At 37.0% G+C, this 17,972-nt stretch overlaps 1 protein-coding gene across 8 annotated transcripts in view; it reads right to left on the bottom strand.

Moving 5' to 3' along the window:
* The window catches only part of rap1gapb (RAP1 GTPase activating protein b), an 82,578-nt gene that overhangs the window by 18,327 nt on the left and 46,279 nt on the right, over positions 1-17,972 (bottom strand). For 6 of the 8 annotated variants that reach the window (XM_079628237.1, XM_079628238.1, XM_079628231.1 and 3 more), the window contains exons 3-12: positions 13,806-13,902; positions 4,910-4,957; positions 3,658-3,696; positions 3,378-3,566; positions 2,864-2,967; positions 1,934-2,012; positions 1,525-1,578; positions 1,354-1,437; positions 1,158-1,258; positions 633-762 (exon numbers count right to left, since the gene is read on the bottom strand). In XM_079628237.1, the coding sequence (XP_079484363.1) occupies positions 633-762; positions 1,158-1,258; positions 1,354-1,437; positions 1,525-1,578; positions 1,934-2,012; positions 2,864-2,967; positions 3,378-3,566; positions 3,658-3,696; positions 4,910-4,948 (819 nt within the window). In that variant the 5' untranslated portion in view covers positions 4,949-4,957; positions 13,806-13,902. Of the gene's footprint in view, positions 1-632; positions 763-1,157; positions 1,259-1,353; positions 1,438-1,524; positions 1,579-1,933; positions 2,013-2,863; positions 2,968-3,377; positions 3,567-3,657; positions 3,697-4,909; positions 4,958-5,733; positions 5,770-8,087; positions 8,170-13,805; positions 13,903-17,972 lie in introns of those variants that run through there. The other 2 variants (XM_079628234.1, XM_079628233.1) reach the window with 2 other exon arrangements.

Raw genomic sequence — 17,972 nt, 5'->3', positions numbered from 1 at the left:
GCTTTCCAGGATCAGTCTTTTGCACTGTGTGGTTTGTTTGCTAATTAACAGAGTATTCTGTTGGTCGGTGTAGAGGGAAAGCATCCCCGGGGGCTGCAACTGGTTACCCAAAACTAACACTAACTGTGACATAAAACAATATTCCAGAATGTTACTGGTTTGCCATAAAGGTGCTTATGTATTTATTCATATTTACCCACCTTCTAAAGCCCAATTTATACTTCTGCGTGTAGCGCGCGTACCCTTTGGCGTACCCTAACGTGCACCTCTCCAAAAATGTAACAACGCGTCAAATCTACGCAGACGCAAGCGCTGTGATTGGTCTGCTAGAACCCCTCCCTCGGGTTTCACATACTATCTACCTAAGGGGGCTACCTATGCATGTGTAATTGCGCGTCAACGCAGACAATGACGCAGAATTATAAATGAAAACCAATAGCGTCTATAGCGTAGAGGCTCCGGCGAAGGTCCGACGCAGAAGAATAAATCAGCCTTAAGGGTGATCGAAGGTTGATTTATTTAAAGGGGTCATGACGTTTTCTTTTTTTTTTATTCACTTATATTGTTAAAAACAAATATATTTGTGGGAATACTACTAATCTTGAAACGAAAAAAGAAAAAGAAAAGCTTACCTGCTGGGAATCACCTTCAGTGTATGGCAGCTTTGTGGACACGTGGAACATTATTTCTTTATTGTGGAAGTTGTGGTAGACTGACTCGGTTCCTGTCTGGCCATGTGCCACATCCAGGCCACCACGAAATCTGCATTACGAGAGAACACCAAAAAGCTCTAAATTAATTATTAAGATTTATTAAGATTTAAAAAACGGCAATGTTGGTATGATGTACAAACTTTAAATTTAAAGTTTAAAATTCAAATTTAAAAGTAAACTCAAATATGCCAGCTGTTATGATGTACAAACAATGTTTTTTTTTTGGTTCTTTGACAACATTCAGATCAAACTATCACAGCCGTTACTCTACATTTAATCCTGACCAACGCCTGAAATCAAAGGAAAATGATAATGTAATAAGATAAGTTTGTAACTGAACAACTCTCCGCCTAACCCTAAAATGTGATTGGTCAATATGAATGTTGTTCCAGGAACAGGAAAAAAGTCCTAGTCGGGTAAACCATGTACTGTTGGTCTATATACCCTTTAAAATCATGAAGTTCAATCTTCTCTCCCAAGAACTCCAGAAACTCAACAAAAGCTGGACTTTCCTCATTGTTTCCAAATAGCTCCTCTTCTGTTGTCTGTAAAAGAGAGAACATATTTGAGCCACACGTTTCACAATTTATATAAATTAAGCATGGTGTAAATCAGGAACATAAAAACAATGAAAGATGACCTGAGCAAATTTCTGGAAGATGACTCCAAACTTGAAGTTGTTATTGATGACGTGCTCATCAAAGGTCACAATGAGTCTGGATGCCTTAAAACAGGTTACAAATGAGGCTCAGTGTATGAAAATTGTACGTGTTTTGTTTTTTTATGTGTCTGTAATTAGATAACAGCTTACCTTTGGGTATAAGACAGGATAAAATCTGTCCACATTCACCTCTTCACAGACAAGCTTGGGAAAAAATAATAAATTAAACATATGAAATAGTGATTTATCTAATTTACATATCTCTAATCAAATTATGTTATCTAATTACTAAGGTTGTCAACTTGATTTACAACAAAAAGTGATGCAAATGAATGCAAAATGTATTTACTCATCACATTAGATTTATGTTTTTCAAAATCACATTTTGTAACATCTCATTTGCATTTGACTTTTGCAAACATTGAAATGTGGAATTCATTTATAAAATGTATAATTGCAACAATTTTTTTTAATAAATATATACAATTAATAAATACACCTGCATGCCAATTTGAATAAATACATTTGAAAAATATATATTCTTCTCTTCTTAACCTACCTTTGCCATCTGGACAACATTAGGGAACTCGGTCAGACAAGAAATAGGGATCACATCATGGTAGGTTTTAAACTTTGACCTAGAATTAATAGACGAGAATAGAATTATAAGATTCACAGTATCCACCATTACAAACTATTCAAAGCAACATTATAACAAAACTAGCGTCAACCTCAATTGTCCTGTATTTAAGTCACTTTGAATAAAAGTGTCTTCTAAATGCACAAACATACAAATATAATTAAAACGTTTTATTTAGCATGCAGGAAGGCAAAGACAGAGAGAGAGAGAGAGAGATGAATGGTAGTTCATTCAAAAAGTAGCCATGTGAATCACTCCAGCATTCACAGGTGCCCTTGTCAATTATTTTACAGCCAGTGCGTAACATTCAAAGAGTCCCTGAACTCCCTTCATAAAAGAAAGGCTTTTTAGATCAGCTTCTTTCTGACATGTACACGGTCTCTTGTTCCCATCCCCATCATTAAAGGGCCTCAAGACAGGCTGTGGGTTATAAAAGAATAGATGTGCCCTTGTGTTCCTGCTGCATATTTTGAGCACTTAAGTCAGACCAGCTTCGAGAGAATATGTAACAGCGGAGAGTGGATGTGAATGTTTCTGGAACAGGGTTGTGCACCATCCAGATCTGAATTGAGAATTGAGAGTAGCAAAAAGGATGCAGAATTGTAAATCGAATGTAAGAAGTAGCATTAAAAGGAAATGAGAGTTTTCTGAGAAACGGAGATGCACATTTTGTGGCTTTTGTGCACTTTTACTATGCAGTACATTAGTCATTTACTTCTGTATCTTAAGGTATTTTAGGAGAAAATAATCGGTGACAAAAGTATTAATGAAACATAACTGAGAATTCAAAACATCAAAGCAATACTTTTTTCATCTGGGAAGAGTCGAGAATGTGTGTGTTTGAAGTACCTAAACAACAGTCGAAGGTGCTCCTGGTCTCCAATCACATCATACTTCACAGAGAAGACCAGGTGTCCTAGGGCGCTGTCCACGGAGTAATAATTAAAGTGTTCCTGAGGGAAGAGTTATAAACAGACATAAACTCTCAGAAAGACTCTTTACTTCACAGATTGCTAAAAGCTCTGACCCTAATAGACTGCAAGCTCAAAGAGTATTATCACTGCAGAGGGAAATTATAATAAACAACAGAAATAAAGGACAGAACGACAAACTCAAACACTCCTGTTTACATAAGAATCCTCCATTCATTTGTTCATTGGTAAGAAACCAGTCCTGATATTGATTTTGGGATTGGACTCCAGAATGTTTTTTAATTTTTTATAACCTGGCATATTTCATTATATATATATTTTAAACTATATATATATATATATATATATAAAGATATATAAAGATATATAGATATAACGAACGAACGAACAATAGATAGAGAACGAACTAGATAAAGACAGATAGATCTAACCTTGCCCAGGAAGTGTTTCCTGTAGATCTTGGCAATGCTGTTGGTCTCGAGTTTAACCTGTGTTGCTGGGCAAGGGGGCGGTTCCTCTGGTGAGGAGGAGGAGCCTAAATCATGATTGGTCCCTTCAATCCAGTAACCCCCGAACTGGGGCAGCAGAATCAGTGGTAAAGAACCAGTGCGCCCCAATACCTGCCAACCCACAAAAACGTATTTTACAACCAGTACAACAAGAAAACACATTCATATGTACATATAAAAAACAAAACAAAAAGTTTGCAACCTCATGGACGCTGGGATAGGGAATGTAATCTTCCTCGGTCTGTGGAAGCAATAGAGAGAGATTCAATATTTTGAGCCCTTTATCCGAGTCAATTTAAGGTGCAGATGAAAGAAATATAAAAGGTACATAAAGAGTAAAAGCCCTTAAACCCAGAGCTCCAGTCTAGACCTGCGGAGACTCACGATTCCAAACAAACCCTGAACTATATACAACATTCACAAAGCCTGAGGTGAGCATCAGATCACATGTTCTGGCGTCTGGCACATGTGGCCTTAAAAGCATGGAACAATAACGCACAGTACATCTCTATATTTATGTAAAGACTTTCTGGGAATTTATACTTTGAGTTTAATATGTGATTCACCTTTATTGACTCATAAAAGTATAAAGCATTACATTGTATGTAAGTTTGTGTACGAGTGCACCCTAAGGGGCCGTTCACACAGGACGTGATCTAGCACTGCAAACAACTACTAACACAACTGAGCAGAAGGTGTATTTGTACACTGCAAACACACTTTCATCTGCACAGGAGACGCACTTACTTTATTAAGAAAAATGAAATAAGATTATTTTTTGAGAAAAAAAAAAATTTGAGGCTAAAAATAAGCCAATGGTGTAAGAACAAACTTAATTTAAATGTAATTTAAAAAGAAAACAAGTTAATTTTTTTACTCAATGTCGCATTGTTTAAAACAGACATTGATCTGCTGCTTGTCAAAAGTTGAACTATTTTTAACCCATCAAGGCAGCATCTTAAAAAGATGCAATGCTTATGGCACAAGATGCTGAAAAACATTGCATTGTAACAGTGCGTGTCTATAGTACGTTGACTCATTTGGAACTCATTTTTTAATCAATACTTGTATTTAATAGATTTCCATCATCTTGGATATTTTCATTGAGCTAGTTGCAAAGCATTTGGTCTTTTCTCTGCAGAGAATACATGCAGTCCTGTCTTACAATTTGGCCAAAAGGTATGTTAATAGGCAGCATAATTATGCTGCCATTCTTTTGGAACAGCCTTTATGTCAGACGTGGCCCTGGGATGCATTAAAATGTCAACATTTTAAGGCAACCGAGAATTTCTGAACTTTAAAGCTATGAGACCGAGGGTTAATGCGAAAACATCTGTCTGGAATAAAAGCAACATTGTGTGTTTCTGTGTGCATGTGATAAACACAACGCTGATGGGTCGTGATGGCTAGAACACTTGATGTGTGTTTATGTGGCTCTAAATATACACACTTACTTTGAGAGGAGGTGGAAGAGAGCACCTCTGCTCCTCCATTCTACTGCTCTGTGTTTTTTAAAAAAGGAGAGGATATTTAGTACATACAGTTCATTTAAAACATGCATCAATATTCACATACATTAATAGAATGGTAAATATCAGAAATTAGAATTCGTCATTTGAAATTAATAACTTGTATATAATATGTATTTAATATGTATTTAATATGTATTTGAGAATTCTCAGAAATTGAAAACATGGTCAATATACACAAAACATTTAATACAGATATTACACAGAGATAATTAGGCCTGAAACATATTCTACGCAAGAAGCTCTCCTAATCTTTTCAATAGTAGACACTGGCATTAAAGTTCTTCTTGTTATAAGTGTTTAAAAGAAGATCTATCGCTTTCTTTATGGGCAGTACAGTTATCACAGTTTTGCGATAAAGTACGCTAAGTACTTTGATATTTTACACTGAAAATCTGGGATTGAAAATCAAATTTAAAGCTGGAAAAAAAAACGCTCTTTGGAACATCTCAAATTTCAATGATTCAATAAACCTTAAAATGCATTAAACAAGAATTTCCATGCGTAGAGTATATTTCTAGCCCAACACATCATCAATTCTACAGTTGAATGGCAGAAGAGTGCAAGTCATAGGTTTAAAATGATAAAGTGAATATGGATTGAGTGACCTCAGAATGCAGACGACAGGTAGATGACAGTAATAATAAAGCAAAGACAGGGAAGGTGTCACAAAGTTAAAAGGTCATAAAAAGGCGAGAGATCGCAGGAAAAGCAATAAACAAAACTGGATGAAAATGTGGACTTCTCACCTGCATTCGCTCTATCATTGCAAATATATCTGATGTCTGAGAATCAGGAGGAGAGAGAGAGGAGGATGAACACAATGATAAAGAGTGAGATCTGACAGTCAGCGAGTCCACTTGACATGAGAACTACTCTCGCCTCTCTAAGGGACAGTGACTTCGCTGTAATGGACAGAGCTCCCTGTACTTTCATCCAACCATCAAAGGTGCATCAATCTAGCCTTCCTCCCTATCATACGGTTCAACTCAATGAGAGATGAAGACTGTGAAGCAGCATCATTTAACACGGGACAGAGCAGCTGTGGGTATGAAGGATAGGACCTGTCTAGCTACAGCTGCGGTGTCATATCATTGAGCACAGCTCAGAATAAACCAGCAGAAGAAGACAACATAAATCAAGGGGAACGTTGTTCAGAATTCCCTGATTATTAGCATCACTATTACTAATGCTCATATTTAAGAGTTAGAATTTTAACAAATTTCTAAATCTAAATATTAAACTCATCCTGCACTAAGTGATTGGATTTACAATTATCGGCGATAATTGGAAAAAAAAAGTAAGTAACCACCTAGCAACACTCAAAACACCCTGCAATCATCTAGCAACCACATCGCATCATTCAGCAACCTACTGTAGCAGCAAATTGTGCACAGGCAAATACTACTGAAAAGATTAAACTTACACTTACATAACACACACACCGTTCAGAGTACCTTAAATGACTTTAATGTAACAACATGCTGTAGTGAAACTGGAACTTCAATCCGTTTCTCTCTGACTTGCTGATTCATCAAAAACAAGCGTGCACAAGCGCGCGCACACACACACACACACGCACACGTGGTGATTTACAATTTATATTGTTTTTTTATTAAGCTAACTGGTTTCAACTATATGCTTATGCCACTTTATGGCACTATTGGCATAATTGTGCCATAATATATAATTAATAATGAAACTAATCAATGATATAATTAATAATAAAAAATAAAACAAATATGTCCATTTTGTCGAGTATCCTCATTAGAGCAGTCTTTAATGAACGTAAAGAGTTGTAAAAAATATAGAGGTGTAGGAAAATATGACATTTATTATGAGTTTATGTGAGAATTGTTAGATTTTTTGAAGCCTAATAAATGTTTTTAAAAAGTGCTAGCTTTCAACGCTATAATGTTGAATGGCAATAATTAATGTTTAAAATTGGGGGGGGGAATCATTTTCAGTAGCTGTATTAGTATTAGTGACACTGGCCTTCATTCATAAAAAGATGCCATTAAACATGTATTTAAATGATAAAATATATTAAAACTTTTAAATGTTTAAGAAATGTTAATAAAAACACTTAAAAGTTTTTATGCGTTTTAATCAGGGTTAATCACAGGAAAAAAAAATGTAAATCGATTGACAGCACTAATATATATGCTTTAAGTTTTATTTCTTTACAACAACAAAAAATCTGTTAGTTTTAATAAACCCCCCTGGGATTGGGACATAGGAGTGCCTGAAGTTGAAGAAACACCCAGTTAAACTCTCTTTACTTTATATTAATCAACACTTGTTTAAATTTGAATAAAGGCATTCATTAGTCTGCTTATTTAATTAACTGCTGGGTGGTCCCATAATCGGTCATTTCAGGGGTTTTCTTTATCCTTGTGGGGGCATTTACAGCTAATGCACACTTGACAAATTGAAATGCTACTTCAAGTTAATTTCACAAATGGTTATGAATCAACAAATTGAACACAGCAGAGAAATTGACATTTCTCAACATAAGTGTGAGAACTCTTTCTCAACAAAGACATCCTATAACATTATTTCATCACGATCTTGCCCAGTACACTCTGTACGGATCCTATTCAAGCATATATGAATGAGAAACCCTTATCAGATGCAGAATAATATAATATTATTTAAAATCATAATACAAATCTACTATTATCTTTTCATTTTGTACTGGGACACAATCAAGGGGTCAATAACTGACATCTAAATTGACCTTTTCATGACAATTTCTCCTCTTAATGGAAAAAATAATTGCTTGTGAATTCAACAATAATATGTTATTTAAATTGTGTCATGTATCATTTATACATGATACTATCTGTTAAATTGTGTCCAGACAGCATGATTCTCATTACTGAATTGCAGAGAGGAAAAATCATCATTTACAATAAAACGAAATTAAAAGTAAAACATCAGCACACATTCCAGTAAACAGAAACACAATCACACATTTACACTATTACATGTCTATACCCTAACCCTTGGTCTTTTTATATAACACACACATTTATATAAACTCACACATTTCAGCACTATTGATTTTTTTTTTTCTCACGCGTTTATAAAGTCTACTTACATCACTGAACCGCCTGCGGTGGTGCATGGCAGCGAGTGCTGGACTGCGAAACCTGTATATACTCTTAGCCATGACGAAGTCAATTAAATCAGCTGGACCCTTAGAGACAAACAACTGTGACCTGCAACGAAACACTCTTTCTCACAATCTTCAAATGTTCTGCTCATGAGAAAAGCAGCGGGAAAGGCAAGAAAAAGACCGAGAGCTTCCTCAATCTGCAGCAACTTCCCGTATTTCAGTCCAGCGTGCCACACGAAACTCGTATTGAAGGAAATCACTGGTAACTGACATGTGGATGTGTGTGTGTGTGTGAGGCTATGAGTACAGAACCGTCATGCCCATTCAAACCACACATGCGCCCTCAGATTTACAAGCCTAAAGGACATGCAAAAAAAATAAAAGTGTTTTTGTATCTTTGATAATTCAATTGTAATTGAATTGTTTGTCCAAAATGCTGACAGAATTCACCAATTATCAAAATGGCAAACTTTGGGAAAAAAAAAACATCGACTGGCTTGTGAAGGTTTGCATGATTTCTAAAGTGAGTCTGTGAAAACTCATGACTTTTGGATGACCTCTAGAGGTTAGTGCAATAGCGGTGTGGTAATGCGTGTTTGATTGCAATGCATTTGCTGTAATATGCAAAGCCTCTCATCCTTAATTCCCCAAATATCTAATATAATATATAAATGCAAATATTTCCCATTCCATTACAGTGTTTGTCAGAACTACTGCTAAAATCAGACAAAAAAAATGTGCAATGGTATATCATAATGATGGCATAATATCAGAGTTCATGAGAGATAATATGATTTCCTGTTGTCACAGTTGCCCAACTATAACGCATTTTCCCACACAGTATTATACAACAGCATGAAAGGCAGGCGGTTTAAAAACTGTGAGAATGTAGTATGGCAAGAATGACAAAAAACAGCTTGTCTAATGTCTGTAAAAGTGAATAATGTGCAACCAAAGCCGAGTTACGGTGATAGAGTTGGATAAGCCTCGGCTCGTTCAAAATGAACTTCTGTGTTTTCTAATATCTTTTACATGTAATGGTGTTGTTGTGGTAAAACCATCCAGTCTGAATGCTATTATTGCTCTGGGATTTGAGGGAATCTAACGTATCATCCAAAACCTCTGATTCCAGGATCATCCCAGCCCGGATGATTCCCAGGATCCAGGTGTTTACAAATTCATGAAGGAATCAGTCTGGGAAAGCCAGAGTTTCATTCCTCTGAGACAGGTTTCTGTGCAATGTCTGATCCCAGAGGAGAAAACATTTATTTCTCAGAGACTTTTCAGATCTTTTTTCACTTAAGTATCAACTTCGTCTCAGATGTTTCACCTAAAATTAACTAGGACAAATAAAAATAGACAGTAATGAGACAATTGTTGACGAACAGTAAGAGTACAGAGCTGTATATTTAATGTGGATAGCATAGCTGACGAGGTCATTTTAAAATCTCAGAAATCTTGGCACCGTTTGCAACATTTTTGAGATCTCTTCTTAAACTCTAGAGGTGTTTACTATAGATTACTGGCATATTTGTCTAAGGAGAAAAATCTGAGAAGCAAGACACTTAATAGTTCTGTAAATTATTTCTGTCCTATGGTTAACTTCAACCACATGACCTCTCTCCAAAGACGTGTGACGTCAGCAACCACCACGATATTACATGGATTTCGATGGCATTTACTCATCTGGTGGGAAAGAATAAAACAATATCAAATGTGCTATGCAAGTTCTGCATTCAGGCTCAGTGTTATTTTAGTATTATATACTATAATGTTGCTATTAATATTTTGAAATAGGGCTGTCCGATATGGACAAAAAATAACTATGACGATTTTATTTATTTAGATTTAATCATGAATTGGAATTAATTTCCTTACACACATACGGTATACATTTTTTGGACGCCGGCTTTATTGAGGATATTCGCAGGCACCATATCTCTGCATAAATGATCTGTGACGCTGTCGGCCATTTCTTTATGCCCTTTTGAACTCTTTTCGTATGTTGTGCAGTTCGCAAATGCCTGTAGTTCAGAATGTGCCATTGTTTCTTTATGTAAAAATGCACTAGTCAAGTCAAGTCAAGTCATCTTCATTTATATAGCGCTTTTAACAATGTAGATTGTTTCAAAGCTGCTTTACAGAGATAAATGTATAATGTAAGGTAACAGATTGTTTTGGCTTTATAGCGGTTCTTGAATAATGTTACTTTCCAGCTAAAGTTAGTTTTGATTGATTCACTTCCGTCGAAAGGATAATTTGTTATTAAATTAGGGGCCGCTAAGACGACACCGTTCTCTCTACACAGACTTTAAACGTGAACCTGTGATAAACACTGATGGCGCTCACTTGCGCATCAAGAAATCAGTAGACGGACGTCTTTAACCCCTGCGTTCACATCTTTTGTAGCATCTAGTGCATGAGACTGTGTTCTAACATGGCACTCAAGTTCAACTTTTAAGAAATGCTTATCTTGACCTGAGTCTTGTGTTTTTAACCGCAAAAACGCATTCTGTGTGAATGGCCCCTAATACTCTGTTTTGCCATAATGATAGTTTGACAGGACTTGCAAATTATCTGGCTCTGATACATCATCTCTCCTGTATCCAATATATTCCCAAACCACAGATGTTGATGTTTTTATCTTGCCCTCAGTGCCCTTAATTTACCTTTCCTATTTCTGTGCTTTCTTCTACTACCATAGTACTGTCACAATGGAGGCCAAACACGGATATATTTATCACTTCTTTTTATTAGAGAGTCCACAGAAGGAATTAAAAACAATAATGTAGGGTTTAACAAAACAAAACTGACACTTAACTTCAACTAGAAGTCTTTGTCTCTTTCAGGATATACATCAAACGAAGAAGAGGACGCAAATGAATACGGATCGCCTTGAGTCTGTAAAGTCCAGCAGAGCGAGTGAAATGGATGCGACCAGTCAAAGAAGTGTGTGAGAGCAGAATAAGTAGTGTCCTTGATTGCGTTGTCACAGATGATGGTAATCAGAAGTCTGGTGATTGTGAGCGGAGGGGAGGTGCAAAGGGATCTGACGCGCTTGTGACAAGTACCATGCATCCGTGAAAGAATCAACTAGCTAGTCACGAGTGTTTCCCGAATAATTCATTTCGCTATAAATTACGGACATGGCATCTGAGGATGAGTTCTAATTTGTCTCAGTTATTTTGCTTTATTTCCATTTTCAATCATAGGCTCCTTTTATCATACTAGAGCACGTTCGCACATGCGCACTCTTTAAAAACTGCGCTTTAAATCTCTTGACAAACTAAAAGACGTATGTGTATATATTCAATATATTCGATATAGATTGTACTGAATGTCAGCTTGTTTTGCTCAAGATAAGGATGTATTAGGTCCACGTCATCCAAACAAGAAACTATGCTTCTAACCACAGGTCGAAAGCTTTCGTTCTAACCACACAACTTTGCGATGCTATTTGCTAATGTTATTTGCGCTATCGCTATTTGCGAATGATAACAACAGAACTTGCGGCCAAAGTTGCCTTAACACACACCCCTGTTCTCTTGCTAGATTTAGTCGCACTGCATTCAGATTGCACTCAGTAATTTTAGTACTTCAACTTTTTTTAAGCTTACGGTTTCTTAAAATATTTATATTTTGTTATTTCAATTAATGAAAGTTATTTCTAATAATTTTAGTTAACAACAACAATGGTGAGGTTTTATTTATTTTTTTAGACGAGTCATGAATGCCATGTGATGAATTACACTGCAGGAAAATTATGCACACATTTCCATTCCATTTATTGGTGTCCATCCTGAACTGTGACATGAAAGGCAGCAGACAGGGGAAAATGAGTCCATTTAATGCTTTTAGGAGCACAAAAACAAATATAATGAAACATTTGCCATTTAAAAAGTCTCCATTTGTTCTCAAATAGAACAATTGAGATATTAAAAAGAATCCATTTACAATATTCTTTTTTTATGTGATACCTTGTCAGCAGACCTTGTGTGCAACAAAATCTTGATGTTGCATTATACAATATTCCTTACTATTAATAGTCTGGGAATCATACAATATTGCTTACCAATTAATAGTCGGGGAATACAACAATACCATAATGCAAAGTTCATAATCTACAGGCAATAAACACTGAATTATAAAAATGCATCGGTAACTTATTTACAATCCAATTTCACTTGGATCATGCAGAAACTAAGTTCACAGCCTTCATAAGCCCGGTGTGGCTCTACAGAGATGCTGAGCTGATTGTATAAGCATCTCGCATTATGAGACACTCAGTGAAATACATAAATGCTTAACTGCACAATCTAGATTGAGCTAATCTTATTCTACTGCTCAAAATACCACAGAGACGCTAATCATTCTAGGACATCCCTAAACACGGACACTTCAATCCTCCTGGTTCCCAGAAGCCCTTGTGCTAATGGCTCTCAGAGCTGCTCAGAGACTCAGATGGGTTCAATTAAAAAGCACTTGGGTGTTAAATGAGGGGAATAGGTGTCCCAGGAGAAGAGCAATCATTGGAGAAACAATGGCTCATCTTCAACAAATAAAACTAACTAAAGTCTTATTCAACAACTGATATTAACAGCCAAAAGAGTGGTAGCTCAGAAGGGGCAAGAGAGGCTGAGCCTCCTCAAAAATGTATTTACAGCCTCCCTGGAAAGTCCAGTAATGAACCGCCACCGGTTCAGCTCACACTAAAAGGTGCCACTGCTATTGAAGTGCTTTAATTTGTGGTTCATCAGGAGATCTTGATGCCTGGAGGAGCTTGGATTTCTTTTCGGATCACATTAGCATTCAGTTCCTCAACAAAGTATAATTTCTAAAGTTAAAATTGGATGTTGGTCCTTGAGGGGGAAATTGAGTGCTAGCGCAGAATTATCTGGTTACACACTTCACATGCTTAAGCATGAATTACTTAAGGATCATTTCTATGGAGGATTAGGAATGCTGCCTAAAAATACAATGAAGGAATCAATTATGAATTCATAAAATAAATTAATATAATAATATGTTTTTTTCCACACATGCTTGTCTCTATCTATTTGCCAATCAAGCTTAAAAAATGCCTGAAGGTGTATATATACTTGTCAATTTGAAGAGATTTATGTACAAGTGAAAACAGCAATATTGTGAATAATTTTAGAAATCATTCTAAATGTATAAAGCTACAAGAAATATTTCTTATTATTATCAATGTTGAAACAGTCGTGCTGCTTAATATTTTGTGGGAATCATACACTTAGTAACAATATAAATGTCTTAACAGTAACTTTTGATCAGTTAAATGCATCCCTACGGAATAAAATTATTTATTTATTTAAAACAAAGTTACTGAATAATTTGACGACTGATTTCATCCTTTTTAGTGGCACTCCAATAATCAAATCTTCCATAGAAAACAGAACAATTAAAAAGATTAAATAAAGAAAATTGGATATAAGTAGTATGCACACACACACACACACACACGCACACGCACACACACACACAAAAAGTAGCAGCTTATCTATTTGCAATAGTTGGTTGTCAAAGGAAAAAAGGAAAAGACAGTTGAACAGCAGGAAGGAATAAATGAGAGAAGGCAGTTGTTTGATATTCCTACCATTTCTCCGACTGAACCCAAGGCCATGCTGGAATATAACTGGATTAGAGGAAAGAGGAGTGAAATGTTAAAATCTGCCAAACCTTTAGAAGAGTCGGAGCAGGTGATGGCGGAAAGGACTTGACCAAACCAGGACGTTCTAGCGGGTCAGATATTCGAGGGATTCGGCCATCTTGTTTCCTGTGGACAAACAAAGAGCCTCAGAACTAAACCATGTTCCATAACAACTCAAGGCAATCAGATCATTCACATTTTGTCACAAGTGTTCGTCTGAAGATCAAATTAGAAATGCTCAGTATAAATCGACTGCTCCAGCTGAGAAGGAATTGATGTGTTAGTAATAGTAATAGTGTGCAATACAAAATGCTGAAAGAGACACAGGTGTGTGTGTGTGTGTGTGTGTGTGTGTGTGTGTGTGTGTGTGTGTGTGTGTGTGTGTGTGTGTGTGTGTGTATGCAGACTGCAGTACGGTTCAATCACACACACCGCATGAAGTAGAATCAAGTCCTCGGTTTTTGTTCCCTCCCTCCGTTGGCCTGTAATTTGACTCAAGCCAGTGGCTCAGACACATTATTTCACATCACATCGAATATTCTCAGCTCACGTAGCTTTTAACTGCCAATCCTAAATCAATTAAACCTCCCCTGCCATTTGGCACACAATCTGTTCCTCCATGCCATTCTGGACAAATACAAATGTATTTCTGAAGGCACGTATCGGTTTTACTGCTTTGTTTTACGAGTTGATGATGATCCATCCATCTCGACTGAAGCCAGATGATCACTTTATTATTACATTGAATTTCGCTTGAGGTTGTCCTACAGTTAATGAGAAAACAGGACTGATGAGTTTGAATGAATGTGATAGAGTTTGGGTCTAAAATACCTGGAATATACTATCCAGCTTGAAAGTATTGAAAAGCATTTAATGAGAGATGCCCTCTAGAGTCCGGAGGGCAACCTTCAGCGATATATTCACAGTTGGTGTTGAATAAAGCTTTAGGTGGCAAGCCCACATTGTCTGATGTATATTGAACGCAAAATTGGCAAGAGATTCTCAAAATGGAAAACTCCAATGTTATTGGCTGACTTTACACAATTCCTAGGAGTCAGAGTAGGGAGGTTTTTTAAAAAACAGAGTTTCTTAGCATCTGCTTATGTTGCAGTGCACACTGAGCAGTGACAATTTGCATACTGTTAAAAACCAAATTAAACTTAGGTCACCCTAGACAGCAGGACAAAAAGGCATTTGGGTTTGTAAGTGGCTGAGACACATCTTGAAAGGGATGTCAGATGCCACCAACATCATGTCTAGTCACCAAAGGCGCAGCAGTGTTTTGTTAGATTTTTACCTCTCGAGGATCGCCAGGGCTGACTCACTTCATTAGCCTGATGGCAGGTTATGTGCAGAAAAGCCCCTGAAGTCGTTGGGAAGTTTTGACAGCGGTACAAGCTGTTGATTTGTCAAAGCACATCAGCCGAGCATGACTGAGATGTGACACAAGAGGCTGATACGACACACATAATGCCAGTGACATTCCCATAGACAGCCAGTGTGGGCATTTGCATATTTGAAGAAGAGCATCACAGCAGAAGGCTCTAAAACGATTTAATCTACGCATTTATTGAATCTTTCCTTTTCTGATCCATTTCACAAATGCTCAACTAAATTGTGCAGCTCCTATCTGTGTGTAGCACCTACTGCTCTGCATAGCCTGCCAAAGCACCTTATAAAGATGTCTCTGCACCTGATAGTAAATCTGCAACCCATTTCACATTTGAAGAAGTTGGCAAATCATAACAGAGTCCAGTCAACCAAAGGATCATGTGAAACTGGAGACTGGAGTAACGGCTGCTGAAAATTCAGCTTTGCCATGATAAGAATAAATTACACACACACAAACGTATATCTATCTATATCTATATATCACAATATTACTGTATTACTGTATTTTCGATAGAATAGATGCCGCATAGGTGAACATAATGCACTTCTACCAAAAACTTGGGAAAAATATTAATAACCACAAACCTTTGATTGGTAAATTAAAAGTTGTGTCTGTTTAATGTGACAGTCTTTGGCAGACACTTTCACACACTTTAAAGAGCATTCAAGGAATACATTATTACATTGCGTGATCTTTAAAAATCAAACCTATGCACTTAGCACATTGACAGTGCTATTCTCTATATACTGAGCAACAAGAACAATGATATACAAAAGTTTTGAAAAGTATAATACGTCCCATTTAAGAGCTACATTGGCCAAGGCTTAGGAAAGGCTCAGGAAAACCTGGAGGCAGAAAGAGTTACAGGATTTACACAGAAAATGCAAAGCAGAGCTGCTCACTGGGTCTGTCAGGTGCACCTGCTAATACAAATGAATTTGACTGCGTTTACATGAATTAGCAATAAGCTATCTGACACTAGCAAAGAACTACAGGACAGAGTGTACATTAAGAGAAAATCATGGCTAAACATAATAATTAGATGACCTGAAGAAACGCTGCACTTTCTTTTCAATTCGCAAAAATGCACAGAGCACAAAGAAAACACAATCCTAAATCATCACTAAGAGTAAGCGTGATTACGTGAAAACCACAGAAAACCAAGATGATTTACTAAAACTCTCGCATGCAAAAACTAAAGATGCCAATGATATTCCTAACAGAATTATAAACCGTTCAGATTTCATATAATACTGTAAATAATGTATTTTCATTTTTAATTTGGTAATCAGCCACTGAGTCCTGTATTTAATGTAATAATTAGAAGAGTTCAAAAACATATTAAACACTTAAATCTATATTACAAGTATGTTCACTACACACCAAAAACTGGTATTGTGCATCGCTACCAAAAACAACATGCCCCCAAAACAAGCCCACACACGGCTCACTCGTCTTCATCTCAACCTGCTCCACTAATACAGTCTGACACCTCAGCTGACTCCCTCCCACTACGACCACCTGAGCTACACACCAGCAGAAGACAGGCGATCTAATGGTGGAGTGAGAGAAAGAGAGTGGGACACATTACTTACTTGTATGCATGTACAGACGACAAATCAGCACTGGGCAATCTGTTCTGCAGCTCCAAACTAAATGGGCAGGTGATGGACAGAGCTCTCGCTTTCCTATCGTTCCCTCCCTCCCTCCCTCCCTCCCTCCCTCCCTCCCTCCCTCTCTCTCTCGCTCTCATTCTCCCAAATCTTTGTTTCTTTCCCTCCCCCTGGCTTCTCTCACCATTTCATGATTCACTCCTCTTCTCTCTCGCCTTTTTTGGGTTATCAACACACAGCATCAGCATCTATTGCTTTCAAACCAGTTTCTGCATCTCTTCATTGACCTTTTTTGACATGTTTCAATCTTTCTTTCTCATGGCAATATTTCTCTTTCCCCACCAGCATTCATTCATTCCGAAAGTGCTCCTATCGGCTGAAAAAATAGTTTACTCAACGCCGACAATTGATTTACTCACCCTTCATGTCATTCCAAACCCATTAAACTGTCTTTATTCTATGGAACACAAAAGGACCCTGATTGGGGACTGAGGCTCACAATGATACTCAAGCATATACTTTGCTTTTCTATACTCTACAAGACGTCGGAGGGCAATTACAGGACATTCGCTCGGAAGAAAAGTAGCGGATCTGCAATTGCATGCAAAATATAGAACAAGAACCAAAAAAAAAAACAATGGTTTGTTTTCTGTTCTTGGAAAAGCATGTTGTTTTGTATCTTTCTACACTCTTTTTTTTCGACAACTGCACACTACATAACAACTGTGTGTTGCCACCTAGTGGTCTCTTCTGTCTCAACATTCACTTTGGGCAAGTGCTGTTGTACACACACACACACAGTCAGCGCGGACACAAAAATTGAGCTGCACGGGGACGGTGTGCGCGAACATCTGTGGACTCAGACGGCCAAGGTGTATTTAGGGCTTGAGGCTTTCAAGTTTAGCAAAGCATCACAAGTGTCATACAAATACATACAACTTGTGTACTATAGCTACAAGATTCATGAACAAATACTTCTTTTGAAATGAATCTGTACATCCAAAATTAAAGTTACAGAAACTATATGAGAGTGAGTAAATTCATCCCCTTGAAAAAAAAAAAGATATATTAGCTGCACGTTTGCTTTTAAAATGCCTTGTCCTATTAATTACCAATGTAAGCGCTGTACTACAGATACAACTTTTGACAAGTCAAATTATTCTCTGTGGTAACTGACCGCATGTCACAGA

The sequence above is a fragment of the Phoxinus phoxinus genome (assembly GCF_949152265.1).
Source record: "Phoxinus phoxinus genome assembly, chromosome: 11".
Taxonomy (NCBI): domain Eukaryota; kingdom Metazoa; phylum Chordata; class Actinopteri; order Cypriniformes; family Leuciscidae; genus Phoxinus; species Phoxinus phoxinus.
Note: the sequence above shows the minus strand (reverse complement) of the source record. Positions and strands in the feature narration are given on the sequence as shown.